The 23,733-nt window shown below is 37.4% G+C and overlaps 1 protein-coding gene across 3 annotated transcripts in view; it reads left to right on the forward strand.

The window, feature by feature from the left end:
* ZNF385D (zinc finger protein 385D) overlaps nt 1-23,733 on the forward strand; it is a 568,873-nt gene that overhangs the window by 122,871 nt on the left and 422,269 nt on the right. For 2 of the 3 annotated variants that reach the window (XM_067561938.1, XM_067561940.1), the window contains exon 2: nt 13,366-13,644. In XM_067561938.1, the coding sequence (XP_067418039.1) occupies nt 13,366-13,644 (279 nt within the window). Of the gene's footprint in view, nt 1-12,533; nt 12,672-13,365; nt 13,645-23,733 lie in introns of those variants that run through there. The other variant, XM_067561939.1, reaches the window with a different exon arrangement.

Genomic DNA, 23,733 nt, shown 5'->3' on the forward strand with positions numbered 1-23,733 from the left:
GCTTGTTCTAGCAACTTCAGTTTTATTTTATTCAGTAATCTTAAATGGCCTTCACTGCAGAGGAATATTTTTAATGCTAATTTTAGGGGTTATTTGGTATGGATTTGGAACAATCAACTCCTCTGACAAGTCTCAAGGGATGTTATACATTTCTAACAGATGTCTAACAGAGTTTATAAACTTGTCCAGCTGAATCAGCTTTGATGAAGAAATTTAGAAACTTCTTCATAGGTCTTACAGAGTTTTATACTCTGCCACGCATAAGTTCTTCTCAGAGGTTTTCAGCAGAGTGCCAGATGGGTTGGAGTTTGCAGTCTGCCAGCCAAGCCAGAGGAGCTTGAGGTAGTTTGCAGACTCAGCTACTGTAGCGGAGCAACTCCAGAGGATGAGCATATTGAACAAACTTCATTTTTACAGTAGCTTGGTGGATTGAGTCTGAACGTCCACAACACACTGCAAGTCTGCTGCTGCTGGGGTCTCCCAGGGAATGGAAGAAAATATAACTTCTGCTTCTGTGTGTGTGTGTGTGTGTGTATATATGTAAATAATAGTCTTTCCTGTGATTTTTATTAAATTCCTATTTAGAATAAAAATTACCTTTAAACTAGTGTTAGGATAAATTAGAAAGAACACCTTTAATTTGCTTTGTAAAAGACTGGAGCTTGGAGACTGGAAAAGAGAGGGAGATGGGAAGGAAAGAGGGTAATGTGCTCCACATGGCTTCATCATAAATATGAATGGAGAATGTATCAGGCTGAGGATGGCACCCATGACAGAGAAGGAATTTTAAGGAGAAAAAGGGAGTAACATGTGGAGGTCATGAGGACAATATATGGGCCACAATTGTTCCTCGTTGGTAAAAAATGAAACAAATGGATTGTTTTTTTTTAATTATTGAACAAAAGCCAAGAAGATATTTCCCCCATTTCTAAAACTTACTTTCTGTTTTCTAGCAACAAGATGGCAGTATTTTTGAGCAAGAAGTTTGGCAGACTCCCAGTGAGTTTCATTAGCTTCCCAGATGTGGGCAGACATTGCTGAATATCTTGTAAAATCTTTCATTGTACTTGGAGTTTTATACAGTGACTGATTTTTACAAAACAAATAGAAATGCAAACCCATGTATTAGAGGGCAGTATTGGCTTGAGGTCTCTAATGTGTACCAATGCATTTTCCTTTTTTGTCCGGCTATTAATTTGTATACATTCAAGCCAATATGTGTTCAATTCATGAGTGCACACAGAGAAAGCCCAATCCTGCTACCTCTAGAAAGGCAAAGCTTCTAGATTGATTAAGTATTGTTTCCTAAGGTCAAGAAGATTTGACCCAATAACTTTTTCATAAGGCTTTGAGAGATCTGGAGCTCAACTACACTGGTGTTAGTAAAATAATTTTAATCAAACTAGGCTTCCTATCATGTTATGTTAGGCAACATTAGGAGGGATTGGATATCATCATTGCAATAGAACTCAGCAAATCTTAATTTAAGCAATTTAAACTTTCTCTTGTAGAAACATTGATATAATCTCGTCTCTGCAAACTCATTCTGATGCATTACTAGTGTTTAGCTATGATCAAAACCTATAGCTTTACATGAGGAAATGAATGCATTAGGTTCTTCATACAATTATATTAGAATATGATATGCTACCACCAGAGCACACAAACTCAGTAGTGCTTTGTCAGATCAAAGTGTAAATCTTTGGGGAAATCCATTGGAATAAACAGAAATATTAAGGAATCTGGGTTTCATACACAGTTTTCTTAGATTCACTTCTTATCATTATAGGCACATACAGGTGAGTTTTCAGTGTCTGATTCAAATGTATGTAACTGTGGTAACCCATTCGACAAGTATATAGGTAAACTCAGGTTTGCCTATAGAATTATATTAAATTAGGACTAATCTATGTTCCATAGGATATAATATAATTTCTCAGTGGTTAGATTTCTGTCTCACACTTATATTTCTGTTGGATATGCTTTCTAGAAACACATGACATCTGGCTACTGTGGTGATATGCATAGTAGAAATGTCATATCAACAGAAAAGCATTTTACCAAATTCCTCCCTCTGTTATACATGTGCAAACCTATTGATTTTGTGGTCCATTGTGATTGCAGTAAAATACATGAGGCTGCCTCTGTAGTGCACTCTGCCAAGGTCAACATGAATTAAAACTGGGAGAACCACAAAGACGACTGTGGCCCAAAATTTGTTGTTGGACTCTTTCCTGACTGTTGTCAATAATTGAACTATTTATCCAGACATTTGTCTCTACATCCCTAATATTGCCGGACAGGGGACAGCGGGGAGGGGGAGGCAAATGCTAAATATAAATACAGTAGCTGACATCAAGAACAGATCTACTGTATCAGCCAGGAAACATACAAAAAGGAGACATGAATTTTCAAGATGCATAAGGAAGTATATATTTTTAAAGCTTATATGCAATGTGCAATAGAGCCCAAAAAACTCCTAGTGTATTGCCTATAGGAGTTATGTACCAATTTCCATAGGCACTGTGTAAAGTGTACCCTGTGCTGAATTCCTCCAAAGTCATTGTAGTAATTTAAAAAATGACATCATTAAATTTCTGGTACACATTAGCAAAAACATCTGCTAACCTTTATTAACATAATAAACTTTTACCTTGATATGTTTACATTGTTTGGAAAGTGATCTGCTCTCCATTAAATTCAACAGTAAATGGTCCAGTGAGAATAGTGAAGCAGTAAAAACAATATCCTTGTTAAATGTTGTCAGACCTATCTGAGCAATGTGTAACTCATGAATGAAAACAATTGCTCGTGTGCAAATATAATTATAATATTGAAACATGGGCCTGAATTCTGTAGGCCTTATTAATGCTGAGGGTTGCAGGATTGATTCTACAGTGAGAGTTACAAAAGGGAAAAATCAGTCTTATGCTGTATTAGGAAGAAGATCCAAAAGGCTTTTTTTAAATAACAAAAAATTAAGAAAGGGGAGGATCCTGGTAGGTTTTTTGTTTTTTACGGTTGAAATGGTTCCAAAACTCCCAATCCTTCATTTAAGGTGTGAGAGCTCACAGTAGCAACCCAGCTCTGGGAGCCCTAAGAAATCCTTTAGCAAAACTAATAAAATAATCACTCTAATGTGTAAAGAACAGCAATTAAAAATAAAACCAAATTTCAGACTTACTTTTGATTATTTTGTATTTATAAAGTATCTTTTCCTTGTCACCTTTTACTACCATTTGCCCAGCCAAATCTATGTTCAACATACCGTCAGTTAATTTCACCAGATGCAGTTTCTTATGACTGTGATTCCTAGGCATAAGAAGGAACATTAGGGATGAAATTTCCATCCCAAACCTAAATTTCTTTATTCTGCAAAAAAATTTTAAAACATGTATATAAATGAGCTTTATTTTATTTTATTTTTTAATCTGAATTGCCTTAACTCCATAAGGAGTTTCTTTGTGTGAGTTTTGTTTTATGACTATATTGCTGAAATGACAGCAAGCTTAGCCACTCCACCTTGAGATGAAACTGAGGCCTTTAAACAATTTCAACTAGAAATTGACAGAAAGCGAGACCTCAGAATAGTCGATAGCTCAGTGGTTATGACACTTAGGTGGCATGCAGGAAACATGGGAATTAGGTTTAAGTTCTTGCTTTGCCTGATTCAGAGCAGGGATTTGAACTTTATGACATCCCAAATGAGTTCCCTAACCATTGAGTGATGGAGACCCATCCAATAAAAGCTCATGGCCTGGGGGTGAAAGTATGGCAATGATGCTACAGAGGCAGCTTTTCTTCCCTGCATGGGAATGGCAAGATCATTGTGTGAGGGGTCCTCTCTGTGCATGGATCTCAGGGTGGTGGCTGGGCCCTCTGTTTTTTAGCCCTTTTTTCTTCAGTAGGCGTTATGTCTGAAGAAGGACAGAATAAAAACCAAACAGAGACTTCAGAGTTTGGATCTCTGACTGTAGAGAGATTAGTCACCACAGCATTTTAAAACATTTTAAAAGTTGATGTTTGCAAATTAATTACTTGGCCTTAAATAGTTCCAAACCACCCAAAGTGCTCCATTATGTTAACACAGGCTTGAGAAATAGATCTGTATTACTATCTAATTGAATAACATATGGTGTTGATTAGTGCTTAGTTCTTTTTATAGAACTCAATTAAAGACATGACTGCAGTATATTTTAAGACTATGAGATGGCTGAGATAAGGTTGCTTCTAGCATGTAGGAACTACTGAACCGAGGAATGATGAACTTTTTCTTTTAGTTTAGCTGTAAGATCCTCTCAGAATACGTTGTGTGCAGTGTTGTGACTGGGAAATAGAATGGAGTCTGTTCATATGCTGCTATACTAAAACACAGTCTTGAAAGATTTAAGTGCTCTCCAGGCCAAAAAAAAAAAAGCCCCGGGTTTCATTTTCTGCAGTATTGCTAAAAATGTACCAACATACGGTGAGCCTTTCCCAGCTTTTGGAATTTGGTAGAACCCTATTCTTGTAGGAATTAGTTTATAAAGAGGCCATCCTGGTGTGAATTCTCAAGACATAGGCTTTAAAATGAAGGGGAAAAAAATAAAATAAAAATAAAACTTTCAAGGAAAACTGCACCTTTGTTACTAGTAATTGATGTTGTTTTTGCCCAAGAGATTCTTCTTCTCTTAAAAATAGCTAAAGCATCTGAGATTATTACTGTGTTTTTATTATTCACATGGATGATTGAGGTGATACAACAGCTACAGGGCTAATAGCAGTGCTCAGACTGGAAGGAGAAAAGGTAATGGTATGAAAAAATGAACAGTAAAATAAGGTGGCTATTTGTCCATCAATCTTTCTTATCCTTTTTTCAATCCATCCCTCTACTTTTTGGTGGTGGTGCAGGTGGATAGGATAATCTTTTCGAACAGTCGCAGAGAACATGATGATCAGTGCTTTAGAAATGCCAATAGATTAGATATAGGAGGCAGGTATAGTACCAACCTCTGCCCCTATTTCAGCATTAACTAATAACTACCAAGCCAACTTTTGGGAGTATGACCTGAAGAGCCTGCTAACATTGTCCAATTATTTAATGTGTTTATTTCTTTCAGTTTCTCACATCACCCACCATATACTAGTTATACTGACATCAATTTAAAAGACAACTGTTAACCAACACAGAACAAAACAGATCTTAAAAAACAGACCATCTTAAAACTAAAATAAGTCTTTCTGAGCTCATAAAGAATCCTATCACCTATGATGTCCTCCAATAAACCTGCACTCATCCATTTGGGAAAAATAGGTGAGTCTTGCAGCATTTCCTAAAGCTTACTCAGATCATCTGGGAGGGAATCAATCTGGACAGGGTGGCTGGCCAATAGGAGAGAAGGGGGGCATGACTTGCCTGAACTGCAACTCATATGAGGCAATGCAGTATTATAGAGAAATGCAGTTTAATGTTGAATTGACTCCTATACAAAATGAAATATTTTGACATCTCTGAATCAAAAATTTTCAGAACTTCTCATTATGTGAAAAATATTGATATTTCAATTTTTCATCCTGATTCAGGACAAAAACAAGCTGGAATATTAGAATTTCTGGTGGGATAGAAATTCCAGTTTTCACTCAGCTGTAACTTAGGGCCAATGCAGATCGGAAAGCATGGGTGTAATGTCCTCTCTGCATGGAACACTGCTTCGCCAATGGGCACGTCCACTTTGTGGTCACTGCAGTATCTGCATGGTTGAATGTATAGCCCTATGACAATGCCATAATCCCAGCCTCGAGGTGACAAAGGCATGGATGACTGTTGTACCTTGGTACCCAGACACATCTGGGGATCCAAAAAGATACCCAAGTTGCAAACTTTAGAAACAAACATTGGGCAAACCATGTCAGGTTTGCTGATATAACTGCTACCATTTCCTTTTATTATTTTATAACGTGGGTATCATCTCGGTCTTATCTGCACTGGGTCTCTTCTATGACCCGTAGACACTGGACAATTTGTTTCAATACATTAGCAGTGTCTGAAGATATGGAAATATAGAGATGGGTGATATAAGCATAATCAATACCATAACTCATATACTATCACGTACCCTCCCAAATATACTAGATACATAATGAATGAATGTGACAGAACAAACCTTGTAATAGCCTCTATGTCCCTCAGGTAGATGGAAAATTGCCCAACAATAACTTCTCCGGTCCTCAGAAAGAACAGAAGAGAACCACTCATGCTACTCCAGCTACCCTGTAGGGTCAATAACTGGGTCAGCAACAGTCTAAAAAAATCAATATAGGCACATGGAGAATGAGGGAGCTATGTGTATTATTTTTTATAAATATCCTGTGCACTTTGGTGAGCTTGTTTAATATTACCCTGCCTAATTGTGTAGTGTTAAATCAAAGGAGACTGTGGTAGGTGGAAGCAAACAGGAAATGAAACAATATCAGAAATAAGGCCTTTTTAGGGAACAATATGGGGAGCTGTTCAGTGGGGAATGCCCCTTCCTTGCTCCATCCAGTCTAGCATGGTTTACCCATACCAGGCCTAAGCCTAGGATCAGAGAGGATAATAAAAGTCTTAAAAATCCTGCCCTAAGGTAGAAGGGGGATTGAGAAGACTGTCAGCAGCTGCCTGTGAGGAGATGCTGATGCTGACAGACACACACAGAAAGAGGCAAGAATACAGCAGGATAGTCTGTTCTCCCAGCCCAGTGATGGAGGTAATTGGGTTGAATGAAATTTACCAAACTTTACAAGAAAAGATTAAAGGTAAGACCAGGAGAAATATACATCTAGGTCTTTATTGTTAAAACATTTGTCATTGATTCCGGTGTATCTTTGATTGAACAAATAAATAACACTTTATATTGAATCGGTTTCTGAGTTACTTTAGTCAGCTACAGTCAGAGGTCCCCAGAATAAAAGGACTTACAGTTGCCGACACGTTTGTGCTTGTTGGGTTAATACAGTTGGTACATGGGGCTGCGGCACACAGATACAGTCCAGGAATAGTCCACGTGGTTCCAGCCATGTGGGACAGAAGATAGGGGCAAAGGTAGCAAAACCTGTAATTAAAAGGGCTCACTCAAGAGGGACTAAAAGGGGTCTAATGTGAAGCTTTCCCTGTAACCATGACAACATATTCATTAATTGTCAAAGGGACATCATCAATCAACACTACAAATGCCGCTTCCAAGCCTAAAATCAAATTGACTGAGTTTGAAGAGACTTGAAGATTCCAGCTGTTACTGGGGAGTTTTGCTACAATGTTCTTGATAACCTTCCCCCAAAGTAGGAAATTTGAGACAGGGTGATAATTGGATAGATAGTGTATGTCAAGAGACGGTTTTTGAAACAAGGTTTAACGACTGCTTATTTGAGAGAAGCTGACTCCTTTTGCTCCCTTTTGACATTCCTCTCCAATAAAAGTCCGACTATCTCTCAAAAGGCTTTCACCAGCCAGGAGGACACACGATTAATTTGCAAGTCATGGTCTAGGCAACCTCCAGTTCATACAGAATTTCAAAAAGTGTCACTAACTGAAACTTAAGCAGAGGCAGCTTTGTGAGTGAGTCGATGCTACTAAGAACTAATGCTGTACCTCCAGAGGCAGACTGCTTATTTCAGATCCAAGCCATCTTATTTGCATGCTGGTTTGAAAACTCCTCGCAATGAGAAACACTTGACTCTGTCACCAGATGTGAACTACCTGGATTATCAAGATTATTAATTGCCCAGAGAAATTCTGCCAATCTGAGTTTCAAGGATGCTATAGTGGAAGTGAATACATTTATCGTTTCCTCCTGTATAGCCATTGCATAACACCTCCAAAGCAATTTATGCCGCAATTAGTGGACTTTGCCACTGGTGACCTAGCTTTATTCCCTATGTTTCATCTATTGTAGGTCATTTGTTTGTCATGGTAACTGGTGAGGACAGAACCAAGGAAGAAATGTTTGAAGAGACACTGACGTTTGGTTGTCTGGTTGTTGAGTATCACCAACCCACTTGCAAAGTGGTCTGTTGGCAACACTTTATTCTTCCTGTGAAGCCAGTAGTGCTCCAGTAGCATTGTTAATGGACTGAATGTGCATGGCTATGCAAAATAGAATAATAGAGAGTAGTTTTGACTTTGATAATTTCATACTCACAAGACACTCAGCTAGCACCACAATTAGCTGTACTTTAAGAGAACACAGTTGTCTCTCTTTTTCCCTGAATGGAAAGTGCAGTTTTGCCTCAGACATGGGAGGTATTTGTTGGTTTATAACAGGGATATAATTTCTACCCCCTCACTTCCAATCCCATCTCAGAAACAAAATCCTCAAGGTGTTGCAAGCTGTCTTACTTGAGCCAGCAAACACCACAAATTGTAGCTGTGTTGGTTTTCCATGTGGGACAGTTTTCTGCTTTGCACAAAGCTATCCTGTCATGCAAAGTTCATTTTACTGGTAAGCCTCATTGAACCAGAACTGAGTTCAGAGCTCCAGGGAAAACAGGCCTGAGCATTTATCCACAATGCCATTTGAGCTGGCTTGAATTTTTGAATCCTCAGTTAGTTTGCTAATTAAATTGTAGTGCACTACTGCTCTTCTTAACATCTGAGAACATAGCTTGTTCCTCTTAGTTATAACCCAAAATAAAGCTGTTCACAAAGGTAATAATTATCCATATATGTCCCTTAATCTACTACAGTGAAGATAAGTTCTATGCTACAATAGAAAGGAAACAACTTTCGTTTAATGATACTTTGTAGGGCAGATAACGTAAGTCAGTAAAGTAATTGATATCAATCGAAAGAGTTTAACGTTTAAAAAATAGGACTGGGTGCTTGTTTTTAAACATTGTGAATGGCACTAATAATTAATTAATAATTATATTAATGAGACATTTTTCCTGCAACTGCAAACTTGCATTTGCTTGTGCAAACAATCAGAATTGCACTCAAATATCAATGTGTATGACACCCAAAAATATAGGTTTGTAACTGTGAGCATATACTTTTAGAGGCCACTTTTGAAGTGTGGCCTTCTGAGACTTCCTGGCTCTTTATTTTCCCCCCTTTATACTATATAGTCAGTATTAGGATGCTAGTTCACCTGCAGAACTCCTGGGCGTCAATCTACTACAATGAGCTGGGGAGGCTTGACTTAATGGGTTTTTGTTTACATTCTTCTAAAATATTGGGTTGACTGGTAAACATAATTTTTAAAAAATCAACAAATTATATACAACAAGATCTCTCCTTTATCTCCATTCTTCCCTCTCCTCCCCCATGCCTCCTCTGCCTGACTCCATCATCCTGCTCTGCTGCTGAAAATACTACCCTTGTTGCTCCAAAATTCAGAAAGAGGTAGCAATAGTCAATGTTCTACAGCTAAAAAGCCATCACCGGTGTCTAATGCAAACACAAATCATATGGTTGAAGCTTGAGTTATTTATTTCTAACATATCATTTTGTTGCATTCCATTCTTGTGCATTTTATTATTTCTTTTTGTAAAATGAGATTAGAATATTTCTATTGCATACTCCAAAACATCTCATACGAAGTTGTCATAATAATCCTAATATTAGTGATGTCCTATTACAATTTATGTTGTCTACTTATCTGTAAAAGTTAAGAAAAATGTATTAGGCATGTATGTATAATTTACTATATAATATTTCCTTATAAAGCTGAATGTATTGGCCAGAAGACATACACATTACAGTAACTCCATGCCCATAACGATATAAAATTAGAGAGATACTGTATTTGTAATCTTAAAATCATACTGCACTCTAGTGGGGGATGCTTTCAATGCAAAAAATGTTAGGTATGGTACAGAATATACGAACCGGAGTTTCTGACAAGTTATTGTCATCTAATTAACTTCTAATAATATTAGGAATTTTAATAGTATGTTATTTTATTCTTCTGTTTGATTAAATGCTGAATTTCTTCATTTAATATTGTGCTAGATGGACAAAAATATAGTTCTCTGATTATGGATTGGTACCTCCAGCAGGCTCCAGAGGATTTAAACTTTGAGGGATCCCTTTTTCTTCCCTAGGGGAGATCCTTACTTCACCAAAAATGCATTTTGAGGAAACTCCACAAGAAGAATCCGAGTTTTTCCTCCATCTCTCACAGGTTTCCCTAAGGGAGAATGTGATCTGGCCCAATAAAGGGACACCATTATCACTGTTGGTATAATACATTTATTTAATGACAATTATTCACTTCTGGGTTGTTGTTTTTTTCATTTGGTGTTTGTCCTGCATCCAGTGTTTTAATCTTCTTTTAGATTTTTGAAATCCTATACAACATAGAGAGTTGGTTGTATTTGTAAGCAGAAAATAATCCAATAAAACTGACTCAGCTGATCTTGAGAGATGCTGACTTTACTAAAAGTAGCAAATGCTGAGCCACCTCTCAGGTTTGGGTGCTTATTCATTGCATAATTGTAGCAAACTATTTTGAGTAAATATTCTTAAGTTTACATAAATGAACCCAATATTAATTGGAAATGGAGCAAATCTGGGAACTTGAATTGAAACTCTCTCAAATTTCGGGACTGGAATCTTCATATCTCAATTTGTCCCTTATGCTTTGGTTCCAGTTCAGTGAATGTTTTCTGGTTCTGATATAACCAAAGTCCAGAGATGGCAGCTGAGCACATGAATTTCTACCATTGGGTAGAACAGCTTTCAATATTTTGGCGTAGTTAAATTAAAACCTGAAACCTAGTCTTCATTCACTTTTGGACTCAAACTGTGGCATAAACCTAATCTGGATCTGGAAATAAAAATGGCCTTGGACAATTCTCTTGTACTAAAGCAGCTGTCTTTCCCTTTCCTCAGTATGGCTGACATGACAGTATTATGGATGCAGCAAAAGAGGCACCATATTTGAAGTTGCATTGAGTTTTTCCACTTAAAGCACAAAGTTCCTTAATTAAAATTAAATGTATCCATTCAGTTTGCAGAACTATTATTTTGCCTAAGAAACTATCCAACCTCACTGGGTACTGCATTCATGTCACATAGTGTATTCCTTCATAATGCATTAATTTTGTTGTGTGTGCAGGGAGCATGACTTTGTCTGATTTATATGACTCTGCTGGGCCAATTTTAGGTTCTTTAATTTTAAAAATTCATATTTGCATTTATTTCAGTTTAGTTTCTAGAAGGCTGACTTTTCTTTCCCTTCTTCTCCACTGTGTTTGTTGGGGTTACTCTTGGTTCACCTTGACATAAGGAGAATCCTGATCTAGATTTGTAGATTAACCTTACCTAAATTATATTTTATGAGGACTAAAGTAAGAGCAATAATGCTTGTTTATTTTTTCTCTTTAGAGTATTTTGGAGCAGACAATGAGAAAATGGGTAGAATCTAAACAAAACAGAGCCATGTTTGATAGTTTACTCGGTTTTATTATGCATTTAGAATTTTGATTTGAAAGCAGTCCAGACAAATGCAGAGAGAGTGAGTAAGGGTTGCTACAATAATTAAAGTGATTAATACAAGAATGATCGGCCTACAACTTATAGGGGCAGGATTTTTTTATGGTTCTGGTATCTTCAGTATATCAGATCATGAATATTGGCAATAGACTCCAGCTTTCCCATGGGCTTTTATGAAAATCTTGCAACAAGGCCTCCAGGTTGTGCCTTGCAGCTCTCCCACTGATAATACAATTTATTGCCTGTGCCCTGTACGCCAATCACAAGATTTGTAGCAATATTGGAATATAGTTGTATGTTGTCCTCCACACAGAGCATAACACTGGCCTATTTAGAATACTAAATGATATGCAAAACTGATGACATGTTACTTAATCATAAAGAAGACTGTAAGTATTTTACAAGGGGGTTCAACCCCCATCTCACTTATGCTTGGGGCCCTTGGAAGTCCACTTGTCTTTTAAGAGCTTGCCTTCTTAGCTTTTCCATTAGCTCCCACTATCCTCAAATGTGGTATTTCACCCAGGCTTGGTACCAGGACTGGTGGGAATCCAGTCTATTTCTAGCTTATGGAGAGCAAGAAAAAGGAAGGGTTTTTTCCCTCCAAGGAGCCTTACCGCCGTTCTGAGGGAATTTTAAACTGGCCTGCTCTTTGGGCAGCTTTCTGCCAGTTTGCTGCTAATGCAGGATTGTCCTCAGCCTCTCTGACAGCCACTCTGCTCTGCCTGGGCTGCAGCTTGTTATCCTAACTCTTACCAGTCAACCAATTAGCCATTAACTCCTTCATGGCTGCGTCAAAGTGGGGTTATGCATTCCATTTCATATGTAAAATGTATTTCTGTTCTAGGAAATAATTGTGCTTTCTCAGGAAAGATTAATATTCGGCTGCTGTAGATCTCATCCAGAGCTCACTAAGGAAAAGGTTAACTTCCCTTCTGGCTAGAAGAAATATAATTACCCGTTCTTAATGTGGAATCCTAGGGCTGGACCAGCTGTGGAGAACTGAGTCCTCACAGCACACTGTAAGAGGGAAGTAAATCAAGTGATGTGGTGATTTGGGAGCTGAATTTAGTACTTAAGAGGAAGAAGTTCTAGGAAGAGCTGGGGCTGAGTAACCCAGTATTTCTCCTGTCTACCCTTTTATCTTTTTCTTCATTGGAGGAATTTGGTGAAAAGAGCTATATTTCACAGCTTTGGTTTGGTTTTGGATTTGGCTGAGGTAAGCCATCCTGTGTACCTTTGCTTTGGTTGAGAGAAGCCCTGTTTTATTTGTGTGTGGGGCACAAATAAACATGCCATGGGTGTTTTAAACTACAGTTGTTATGATGTTTGGCATTATTTAATCCTCATCTATGGAACTCTCAAAGTGCTTTATGAAGTCAGGTGGGCATCATTCTCTTTCTACTCTGCTTCCTTTTGAATAGAAGGAAACTGAGGTATAGAGAAATTAAGTATTTTTACTTGCCCAAAACATAGTAAGTCAATAGCAGAGCTGGGAACAGAAGAAAAGTTTCCTGGTTTTGAGCTCTGTTACTCTAACCGCTAGATTAATGTTTCTTCAATATAATGGTTCATCCTCACTTTTTTGTTCTGTTAATGAACAAACACAGCAAAATAACTGGAAAGTCAGAATAGAGTTTCATTAGAAAAGGATTTTGCAGTGATAGCTTAACTCTAGAGACAGACTTAAAGCTTCCATTACAATGTGTAAATACTTGCATATGCTTAACTAAGAGGTTTAAATAAGATTCAGCAAGAGGAAGCAAAACATGTCAAAAGGAACAGTATACTTTCAGAACTAAAATAAAAAAAGGAAGACTAACCACTGTGCTTCTCTTTAGTTTCCAGCTGTTGAAATACTATGTATATACTGTGCATCATTCATCAGATTTTTTAATTTCTTTTTTTTGTAGAAAATATGAAGAAGCCCTGGAGCCCTGATGTATCCCATGGTAATCATCCTTACACTCCAGATTTCACAAGTGTATCTGACAGGGAAAGTGAGAGAGAATTGACACCTGATGACAGTGAGGAAAAGAAAGAGAGGGAGAAAAAACACACCAATTTCACTTTGTGCAGTGTTTGTAACATTCAGTTGAACTCTGCTGCTCAAGCACAAATCCACTATAATGGCAAATCACATCAGAAAAGATTAAAACAGCTCAGCAACGGGAATCTTAAAAATGATAACGGTAAGCTTTAAAAATATATATATCTCTGTCTTGTGTGAGGTGTGTATGCTTGTCTGCTTAGTTCATGCAGGCATATTTAAACAATTTAAACTTGGTTCTTTGCAATATTAACTGATTCTTGGTAAATATATGTCATGAAAAATGTTCAGTATCTTGGTATTTTTCAGCAGGGTGGTTTTTTGTTCTTTTGCAATACTCTTGGTTTATACACCCATATATTTCAGTTTCTGTGCCAAGGAGAAATAGGAGCAGCAAATTTGATATTCTATGCATATAATACTGAGTAGCATTATGTTTAAGGTTTTAAAATGACTTAAATATGCCTTGTAGTAAATCTTCATGTTAGCATTCTCTCTGTGCAAGCCTAGTAAAGTTATACCACAATTTAGCTCACTACATACTGTGCGGTAGCTAAACAGTATTATTGATAATGATCTGAGAAATACAACACTGTATGGTAACAATGATTTAAACTTGTTACAGGCCTGATCCTAAGAACATTTTAGTTAGTGGAAAGAATCCCATTGATTTAGTGGATTTTTGGATCAAACCCATTCTGAATATTTAAGCCTGTTGCTAATGGTTTTTTGCCTGTGTTGTTTCAAAGGTATTGGTTTAAACTTCAATGCACACAATGTTGGTGGTCCATGGCTTTCTACACTCCACTTGGATTTTACATGGTTTAAACCTATTCAGTGGCTTTTGGTGTCTTCAGATTGTTTTTGAGTTGTAAAGTTTAATAGATTACTTTTTCATATTTTTAAGGCCGTAGCAAAACTTTTTGAAATTAATTGACTATTTGCATAACTGATTCTAATTGCCCTGAATATAGGGATAATACATTAATACTGTGTAGAAAGATGTTTTTGTTGCTGGTGTATTTTACAGTTAATGATAAGAAAATCATTCCAAACCTAATCCTGTCTGATTTACTTTATTCAGGGTTTAATCCATGTCCCACTGAAGTTTATCAAAAGACTCTCATTGAGTTCAATGAGAGATGGCTCAAAGATTCTGTTATGTTTATGAGACCAAATGACATCTTGTGGAAGTTTTCTGTGAGTAGTTTTGGTCACTAGGTGTAGTGTTTTCCTATATGTAATCAAGGTGAATAAGATGCTTATAACAGAAACATCTTTATAACTTTATGTACAGAAGTAGGAGGAACCAATTAGAGACAATATTTTTTAACATCATTTTGGTTTTTTTTTTTTCCGTATAAAAGGGAGGAAAATATACATGTTTCATCTAGGGCTCAGTGTAATTTGCACTGAGCCAACACATAGATGCTCCAGTCATGGTTCAGGGCCCCATTGTTCTAGGCAATGTACAAACACTGAACAGAATATATGGTCTCTGCCCGCAAAGAACGTTATCTAATACCTTATATTCTTAGGCCCTGACCCTGCAACATGTAGTGCTCAGCTGGTTTGCTATGTCCATGCAGAGTTACATTGAATTCAGTGGGGGATCTATGTGGCTGTATCTAGACTGTCTGCATGCTGCAAGTTATGGGACTGAGGCATTATATGATGTATATATGATTGTGTTGGGTTTTTTTCTTCCAACTAAATGTATACTTTAAAATGTTCTGTACTAAAATCTACTACTGAGGTGTAATTCAGCCTGTGCAAAAGACAAGTACAAGGCTTGTGCACAATACACATCCTGAAAACAGGATTTAGGTGGTGTGTAGCCCTTATGCTGGCTCTGTTTTCAACAGATTCTCAAATGGTGAACAATGTGGCAATGTTGCAGAAATATAATGGGAATGAATGTTTCACTATGTGTAGGTGAAGATGTCTCGTTTCCTTAAACCCCAAACACTGTCTTTTAGAATTGTAGGATGGCTAAGAATGGTGTTATGGAACTGTTCATAGATCAGGTTAATCCCTATTAACTTTAATGGGAGTTGTGCACATGAATCAGAGAGAGTCTCCTAAATGATTTAAACACCTGCAGTGCTGATCATCAAAAGCACTGCGGTTACATAAAGAAACACTATTATTAAATGTTTTCCAAGAAGTTCAGATTGGATTATTTTAGTGTAATGTAGTTTATGTGATTATAAAAAGTGTTCCTTGTAAGAAAAAAACAGTATTTTTGTACTTTATGCCATAGCAGCAACAGAACTTACGAAGTGAGTACTGTGTAAGATACACGGGACTTTAATAACTCTGAAATAGAAATATTTCAGTACTATATGAAATAAGAATGAATACTCTATCTTCTCTAAAATATCCCACACTATTTATGGTTGCATCCCTCAGAGGAGGTAACTGCACATTTAACTCCGTGTTTGTGAATGCAGTTTTTCAGTTTGGTTGCACAAATGCTAGTTTTTTTCACCCATACCGGTTTATATTTAGAGAACAGCTGAAAATATGGGCCTGAGTAACTTTGTACCATGTCTAAAGAGCATGGGAAATCCTGAAAATCAGGGAGTCTTCATACAATGTATGGTGAATGAATAACTGTGTATTGTCCTCTTTTGTCTACTTATTTCCATATCTCGGTCCCCTAATTTAAAGGTTATAAAATCAGTGGAATTTGCAGATAAAATGGCAAAATCTCAGCACTGCTTCAGATTTTATTTTTGTTGCATTGTTTCCATTTTTCAATGGCAGAATAGAATGGAACAGGATAGAAATGAAGCTGTATTAATCTGCATTTTCCCAGCATACTCTGAGCCAGTTCAATGCTATGTTTCAGCCAACCCCTGAGAGCAGACAAGATGTAGCTTAGTAGTATATGCACTCATCTTCATACACAGGGATTTACAAACATTAGCAGAAGTTACACATGTTAAGATCTGGATATTGAGATGAGAATGAGACTATACCTTGAAACAGCTAATTTGACAAAGATAACCGTTACAATATGTTTGTTCCCTTTCATTTGGGATATATATTAAAATATTAGGTGCTATATATGTGTCAAATCCTATACAAACTGGATATATTTGAGTATTAAAAACCTTCAAATAGAAATTATTTAAACAAATAGGGTCAAAGCATATAGCCATGTCACCTGGGAGTTGAAGAAGTGCTGCTTGTGTGCAGTCAGTGTGGAAACACAGAGGATGACTCTGACCTTATGTGGATCCCAGTGGAATCTGCTTGGCTTTGGGATAGGTCACACATGGCTTCCACCCACTGGTGTGACAGTGTGGGCAGGAGCAAGCTGCGTGGGAGGAGGTAATCTAAACTGAGAGCATAATATGGCCCTGAGTGAGATCTGGCCCATTTGTTTTATCACATGCACATTCAGCATTCTTTATGCAATAATTGTTGCTTAAATAATACTATGAACCTTTTAAAATAGGGTATTGAGCTGCTCTCTTTATAAAAGTGCCATTATATATACATACAAAATCTGATTGTAAAAGCAGGCACCCATTAAGCGCAATGTACAAGTTTATTGTCTAATCACTCTTAATAGACTAAATTCTGCTGTAAATTAAACGAAGAAAGCAAACTGAAGCCTTTCTTCCATGAGAGAGTTTTCTAAAGCCTACACATCAGCATTACTGGGCATCTCCTGTGTTGTCTGGCACAGTGAAGTGCTTGCCATCTGCAGTAGAAAATCCTGTTTCCAAGTATAGTGATTCACTGATTAAATTGCACTGATCTGGGATGTCTTTGCAGAGGAGTGTGCTTTTTTTGACGCAAATGCACAATAGCAAGGTTGGTGAAAATGTTGAAGTGTGATAGCTCTTTGTTTTGTGTCATCTGTAAATTTATTTCTGCAAAGCAAGAAGAGTTTTGAGTGTTTTATGTCATGAGGGGAAATGATAGAAATTGAGAACAGCTTTATGTGAATAACAGCCCATCACTTGCTTCTAAACAAATTTGCAATGAACTGATGGGACAGAAATAGGATTCGGCTATATTATATTTGATTAGGTAAAACTTCTCACTACAGTCTTCTTCTTCAGTGTTTTTATTGGCTAGATATAAACCAAATAGCAAATGTCCTTAGTATTGTACTGTACATACATTATTTAATTATAAATTACATTGGCTCAAATATAAAGCCTGTTTATCAGAAAAAAATCAGAGTATGAACAGCAGCATTACCATGGTAAAAATTGCATCTCTTTGCAGGTATATCAGTGTCTGTATTGAATTTTTGAAACTGAGAAGGAAAAACTCTTTAGTGCTTTCTTTTAAGTAATGTGATGCAATGTGAACAAATGAGGCACTGCTACAACTAAAACTGCTTCCCTGTGCAATAGTTTCTGTCAATATTTTAAATAAGGTAGAAAATACTGGCCTATAGAAGATGAGTGGACAAAAATGAATGTAACACCACTTCCCATGACTTTTAAAAGTGCATTAAGGCATTATTTGTTCCTTTGAAACATAGGAGCCATTTACTTCAGTGAGGCAGTTGACAGTGAATCTTTTGATTTAATAAAGATAATCAAGCTCTGTGATTATTCAGTTCCTGAAGTCACAACCCAGACCAAGAATTACTCAGTAGAGTGAGTCCTGTTTACTCTCTCATAAACTGAAATCTAAGTCTTTTCAGGAACATAAAAATTCCATTCTTATAAACTGGAACTTAAAATTATTGTGGTGTAAACCAGTGCACTGTGTGTGCGCATGTGAGTGTATTCTTAGAAGCTTTTATTTTAAAGGGTGACATGTTACAATTAAATGTTCAGTGTGTGCGTCCTGCTAATTGTAGAGACTTGTTACTCTCATATTTCAGCACTAAATATTGAGCCTCAGTAGTGACTCCATAGTATAAACACAAATCTCACTGTAACCAAAATAAGATTAAAATCCATCTGTTTCCCACTTTAATGGTTGAATTTAGTTTCCAAAAATAACACGTTAGTTCTTCAGGGGTCTATCAAATCTTCCATAATATCTCTTTGGTAAAATTCTTATAAACTAGTGCAAAGGAAACATCTAAATATTAATTCTTTTTAAAATTTTTGCCATAAAATGTTAGGTTTTTTTCCTATAGCTCAGAAACCTGCATCACTTTAAACTCTAGTATTCTCCTAGCATCTCACATGAAGGCTGCTTTTCCAAATATTATTACACTTAACACAAAAACTGTTACTCCCTATGTTTACCATAATTGAATTTAGCCTCACAAAATTAATGGAACTGCCCAGCTCCACCGGGTACTACTGTTCTCTGTCTGATTTTTCTTCCCTTGCACCAGCTGTACAGCCCTTGCCAGATCCTGATCCTACTTGCCTCTATGCCTCTTTCATGGCCATCCATATCCCTCCACCATCCCTGTAAGCTGACAGTCTTCTGACAGCTGGATCCTAATCTGATAGACCCGATAAACTGCTAGCTCTACTCATCAAGTAACAGTGGCTGCATCATCCTCTTCCACTATATCATATCTTTTACCAAGAGGGGGCATGAATAGATGAGAGAGAACTGCAGACAAAATTTGTGCTTTACTGGAGGAGAGCATATTTTGCTAGTCCATACGAACACACTGGAATTGATACACTAGATCAAACTAGTAGGTGGTGTCTCCAACAGCAGCTTCAGAGAAAAGTACAATAAATTGCATTATGAATAGAGATGGAAAAAAATTTCAGCTGAAACTTTTTACACTGAAAAATGCAGCTTTGTGAACATTGAAACATTTGAGGAACTTGCATCAGTTTTGCCCAGTTGTCCATGTCAACCCCCCAAACCCAAAAATATATTAAGAAAAAAAGTTTGAAAGGTTTCAATTTTTCAATTTTAAATGACTTTTCATTTTGAAATGTCCTTAAATTTTTTTTTTTTTTTTTTTTTTTTTTTAAAACATACAAATGTTGGAAATCAAACACAATATTTTGTGGTGGCTTGAACAAAACACTTTTATTTGACCCAAACCAGTTCTTTCAACTTTTCAATTCTCTGAAACGTTTTGGTTTTGCATTGATCCAAAACACTGTTTTAATCTCTCTGAATTGCCAGCAAATTGAACAACCGGTTATTCTCACAACTCTAATCCCAGAGTTCTGTTCTTATTACTCTGAATTTAAGTAGTTTGTGGTCCAAGCTTCATTTTTTAATGTCACATTCTCAGCTGGTTCCTTCCAATCGGTAAGCAGTACATTCAGGATGACGTATCCTCTGGTTTAAACCTCTACTTTTTTTAATCATAAAGCTGCTGGCATCTGAAAAGAGGCCTCAGATGAGCAACTCAAAAGGCTCCTCCTGGGTATTCTGTAATGACTTCCTAATGTTATAGCTAGCTAAGTGCTGTGCACCATCACAAATGCTCTATCTGCCACTGTGACCAGATGCTAATTTTTGCTCTTGTTGCAATACACTTGGCTGCTTTCTTTTTCATCATACTATTATGACTATTACTAACATATTAACATTAACAACTGCTTATGAAAATATCTTACAAGTAAGATTCTGCTCTTTTTATAGCACTACTTGAGCTTACAAAGATTTACTTTTTAATTGCACTTTTTCTGATGAATTCAGTGATGTATCAATCCAGTGTTTGTAACATCACAATTAGTCTCACTGGAAGCTGTTGGGATGTTACTAAATGAATCAAGAAAAAAGGAACAGGCAATTCACAGATGCCAGGTATGTGGTACTTATATTCAAAGGCAATTAGCACGGTGGAACTTTTTCACAAGTGCTATCTACATCAATTTAATTGAACAAACCTCTAAGGTAGATAAGTTGAACCTACATAAGGCTCATTTTAAATAACACTGATGTCAGGTGTCCTGAAAAATGTGCAATTGCATTGACTTTGTTCAGTACCAATTTCCCGTTTTACAAATAGATATTGAAAAGGTTTTGAGTGTAGACAATCATTATGAATGATAGAGGAAGAACACTGAGTTAATGGCATATTAGGAATGACTTTTATATATTGATTTCTTGGTCTTGATGTTAAACTCATCCAGATGTATGAGCTTCTTTTAATATATATGTCATACTTAGAAAGTGAAGGTAGATTAACAGTTGGCTTTTCAAGTCTTCAGTAGAGGGATATGATGTGAGTTTGAAGATCCCAAGACGAAGTTCAAGCTTTTTAGCAACCGGGGAGGAAAGGTTGTTGACCATCTCCAGGACCTATTTTGTCATCTCTAATGACCTACTGGTACAGTGGTACTATAAATTCCTGTCAAATTTATATAATCTCAGGATAGTTTTATTGAATTTGGGAGAAGAAATTCATTAATAGCTGGATAGTCCCTTTTACAGGTGGTAATGTTATCTATTTAGGATTTCTTGATGGAGGAAGCCGTTGGTGACTCTAGGATCTTTCCATATTTTTCTAACAGTTCCAGATTGTATTTCATCTCCTTCTCCTCAGCCTCTGTCTTTCAGCTCCATGGCTCTCCTGTGGGCTTTACCTTCTTGTTGCTTCAGCTCCCTGGCTCTCCTATGGACTTCAGCTTCTTGTTGTCTCACTTTTACCTGCCATTTCTGGTATTCACATTCACATCTCTTTCTGCTGCCTCTGGTCTGGCCGGCTCTACCTTTGCAGTTGTTTTGCTGATGCTCATTTTTATGCTTTACCGTTTCTATTTCTCTCACCCAAAACAAGCAAACAGAAAACAACAAATTGTAACCTCTTTGACTGTTTAAGCACTTTAAGTGTGGTGGCTGAAAAGTGTCAACTTCCCCTAAAATAACAGCTGTTCAGGACCCTTCTCGCTGCACCACTGTGATGTTACCCAGGGTACAATCTGGACTGATGAACAGCTGTGTCCCCTCAATTCTGCAATCTGGATTGCCTTTTACACTGCTTTGCTGTGAAAGCTACCATACCTGGTCTGTTCTCACATCCTCCAGCATTGTTACTTCCAGTTTATTGTTTGAATTACTCTTGAATTACACTGAAGAGCAACACCAATAAATTTCTATTTCCAGGGTTTCCTCACAAATGAATGTCTTGTACTGCCCAGCTCTCTCCTGGACAATACAAGCTCATATAAATCCATCATTGTATTAATAGAAAATAATATGCACAAATCCTATTATCTCAAATACATCAATCCAAACACTCTCTGGTTCAGATAAAACAATAAAACAAATGTATTAACTACAGAAAGATAGATTTTAAGCGATTACCAGTAATGAGACATAAATCAGAACTGATTACAAGAAAATGAAAGTAAAATGCAACTAATGCCTAACTTAACAAGCTAAAGTTAATTCAAAGCAAATATCTCATCACATGTTTCAACAGTCTTACTGGCTGAATTTCTTTCAGTCAGGAGCCCTCCCCCGGTCTAATGCTGCTTTCTTTGTTCTTCAAGTGTTGTCGATGCCATGAGTAGAGAGAGCGAGCTTGGGGCGTTTTGCCTTCCCTTCTTATAGTTGATTCTCAAAGAAAAGAAAGATCTCCAGCTGAGGTTCAGGAGAGAGAGTCTGTATGGACAGGAACCCCCAGCTGTTTCTTTGCGAAGATGTAGATTTTTCACCCAAATCTTCTTTCCTGCCAAAGAATGTCCACTTAACCGGGTGATGGTCCATTTGATTTTGTTGACACCTGACTGAGACATTGGCTAGCCTTTTGTCTCTGAGGATCTAGTTTGTGGCTGCTCCCCCAGAATTGGAACATGTCTTAGTAATATCATACAGAGGAATCTTATAACTTCACATGCAATGTTGCCACACACATTTTAAGGACAACAGTGATCAGCAAATTGAGTTCTCAAATGATACCTCACAAGGCATACTTTGTACGAAATTTATCAGTCTTGTAAAAGGAGAGAACATAGGGGTAGAGACTGTCACAGATAATACAATATTGATTACCTAAATCTCACTTGGCTGCCTGGCTAGCCAGCTTGACTGCCTGACTGGCTTTCTGCTGACAATCCATCTCTCTTGGATCTCCACCAGTTTCCCCCATAGCCTGCTTGGCTTCCAGGACTACCTGCCTCCCTGGGATCCCTGTTGTTTTACCCACAACTTGCCTTGGCAGAGTGCCAGGGAGCTGGGTGTTTTTGGGCTCACTGGGTAGTTGGCTTCTCAGCAGCAGGAAAATTTTAGGTCTTTACAAAAGGACCGTGTGAAATTTTTAATCTTGCAAAAATTCCAAGGTTTTTGACTTTTTGTCCTGAATAGGAATAAAACAACACAACTTTTCACCAGGCGGAAATTCCATTTCCTGGCCAGCCAACTTTTCCTGTATCCTTAGTCTTCATTAAGCTACAGAATGGTGGCCTGACCATCACTCCTAAATGTGAGCCATTGACTCCCTCCCCCTTACCTTTTAATGGTTGCTTCCTCCTTTGAGTGGTGAAAAGGGCCAGTTATTGCCACCAACTCCTGCCAATCCAGCAGGCCATCTCCTCCCAGTAGGGTAGCCAATTGGTTCTTGCTTCAGTGTCTGATAAATTAATGAACAGGGTAAGTAGCATATCATAATCAGAGAATCATAGACATGTAAGGCTGAAAGGGACCTCAAGATGTCAAGCCCAGCCCCCTGCACTGAGAAAGGTCCAAGTAAACCTAGACCATCCCTGACAAGTGTCTGTCCCACCTGTTCTTAAAAAACTCTACTATGGGGATTCCACAGCCTCCTGTGGAAATCTATTCCAGAGCTCAACTATTCTTATAGTTAGAAAGATTTTCCTACTATCTAACCTAAATATCCCTTGCTACAGATGAAGTCAATAACTTCTTTTCCTATCTTCACTCAACACAGAAAGAAACTGATCACCATTCTCTTTATAACAGTCCTTAACATATCTGAAGACTATTATCAGATTCCCCCCTCAGCTGCCTTTTCTCAAGAGTAAATGTGCTTAAAATGGTAGCTATGGAACCTCAAGGGAGTTCTCTGGCAATCTCATGATAGCAGCCAGGGAATTCAGGTGAGCACTCAGCAACTATGCTTAGCCTGAGAGAGGTTGTGATGCTAAAGCATGGCAAAAAGATTGCCATTATGCCTAAAATAGGGAGTTCCAGACCTGAAGTTTTTTCTCTTCCTTTTGGACCCTCACCCTACAGTGAACCCTGTCTCTCTACTTTAATCTTTTTCAACTTCTCTTTCTCCCAACTGTTGCTCCTCCTAAACTTCCTTGTCCCACTATTCCCTTCATTTCCATCTTCCGTTCTGGCCCCTGTGTAGTCC

Source organism: Emydura macquarii, unplaced genomic scaffold (assembly GCF_026122565.2).
Source record: "Emydura macquarii macquarii isolate MOO-44397 ecotype Brisbane River unplaced genomic scaffold, CSIRO-AGI_Emac_v2 contig_2422, whole genome shotgun sequence".
NCBI lineage: Eukaryota > Metazoa > Chordata > Testudines > Chelidae > Emydura > Emydura macquarii.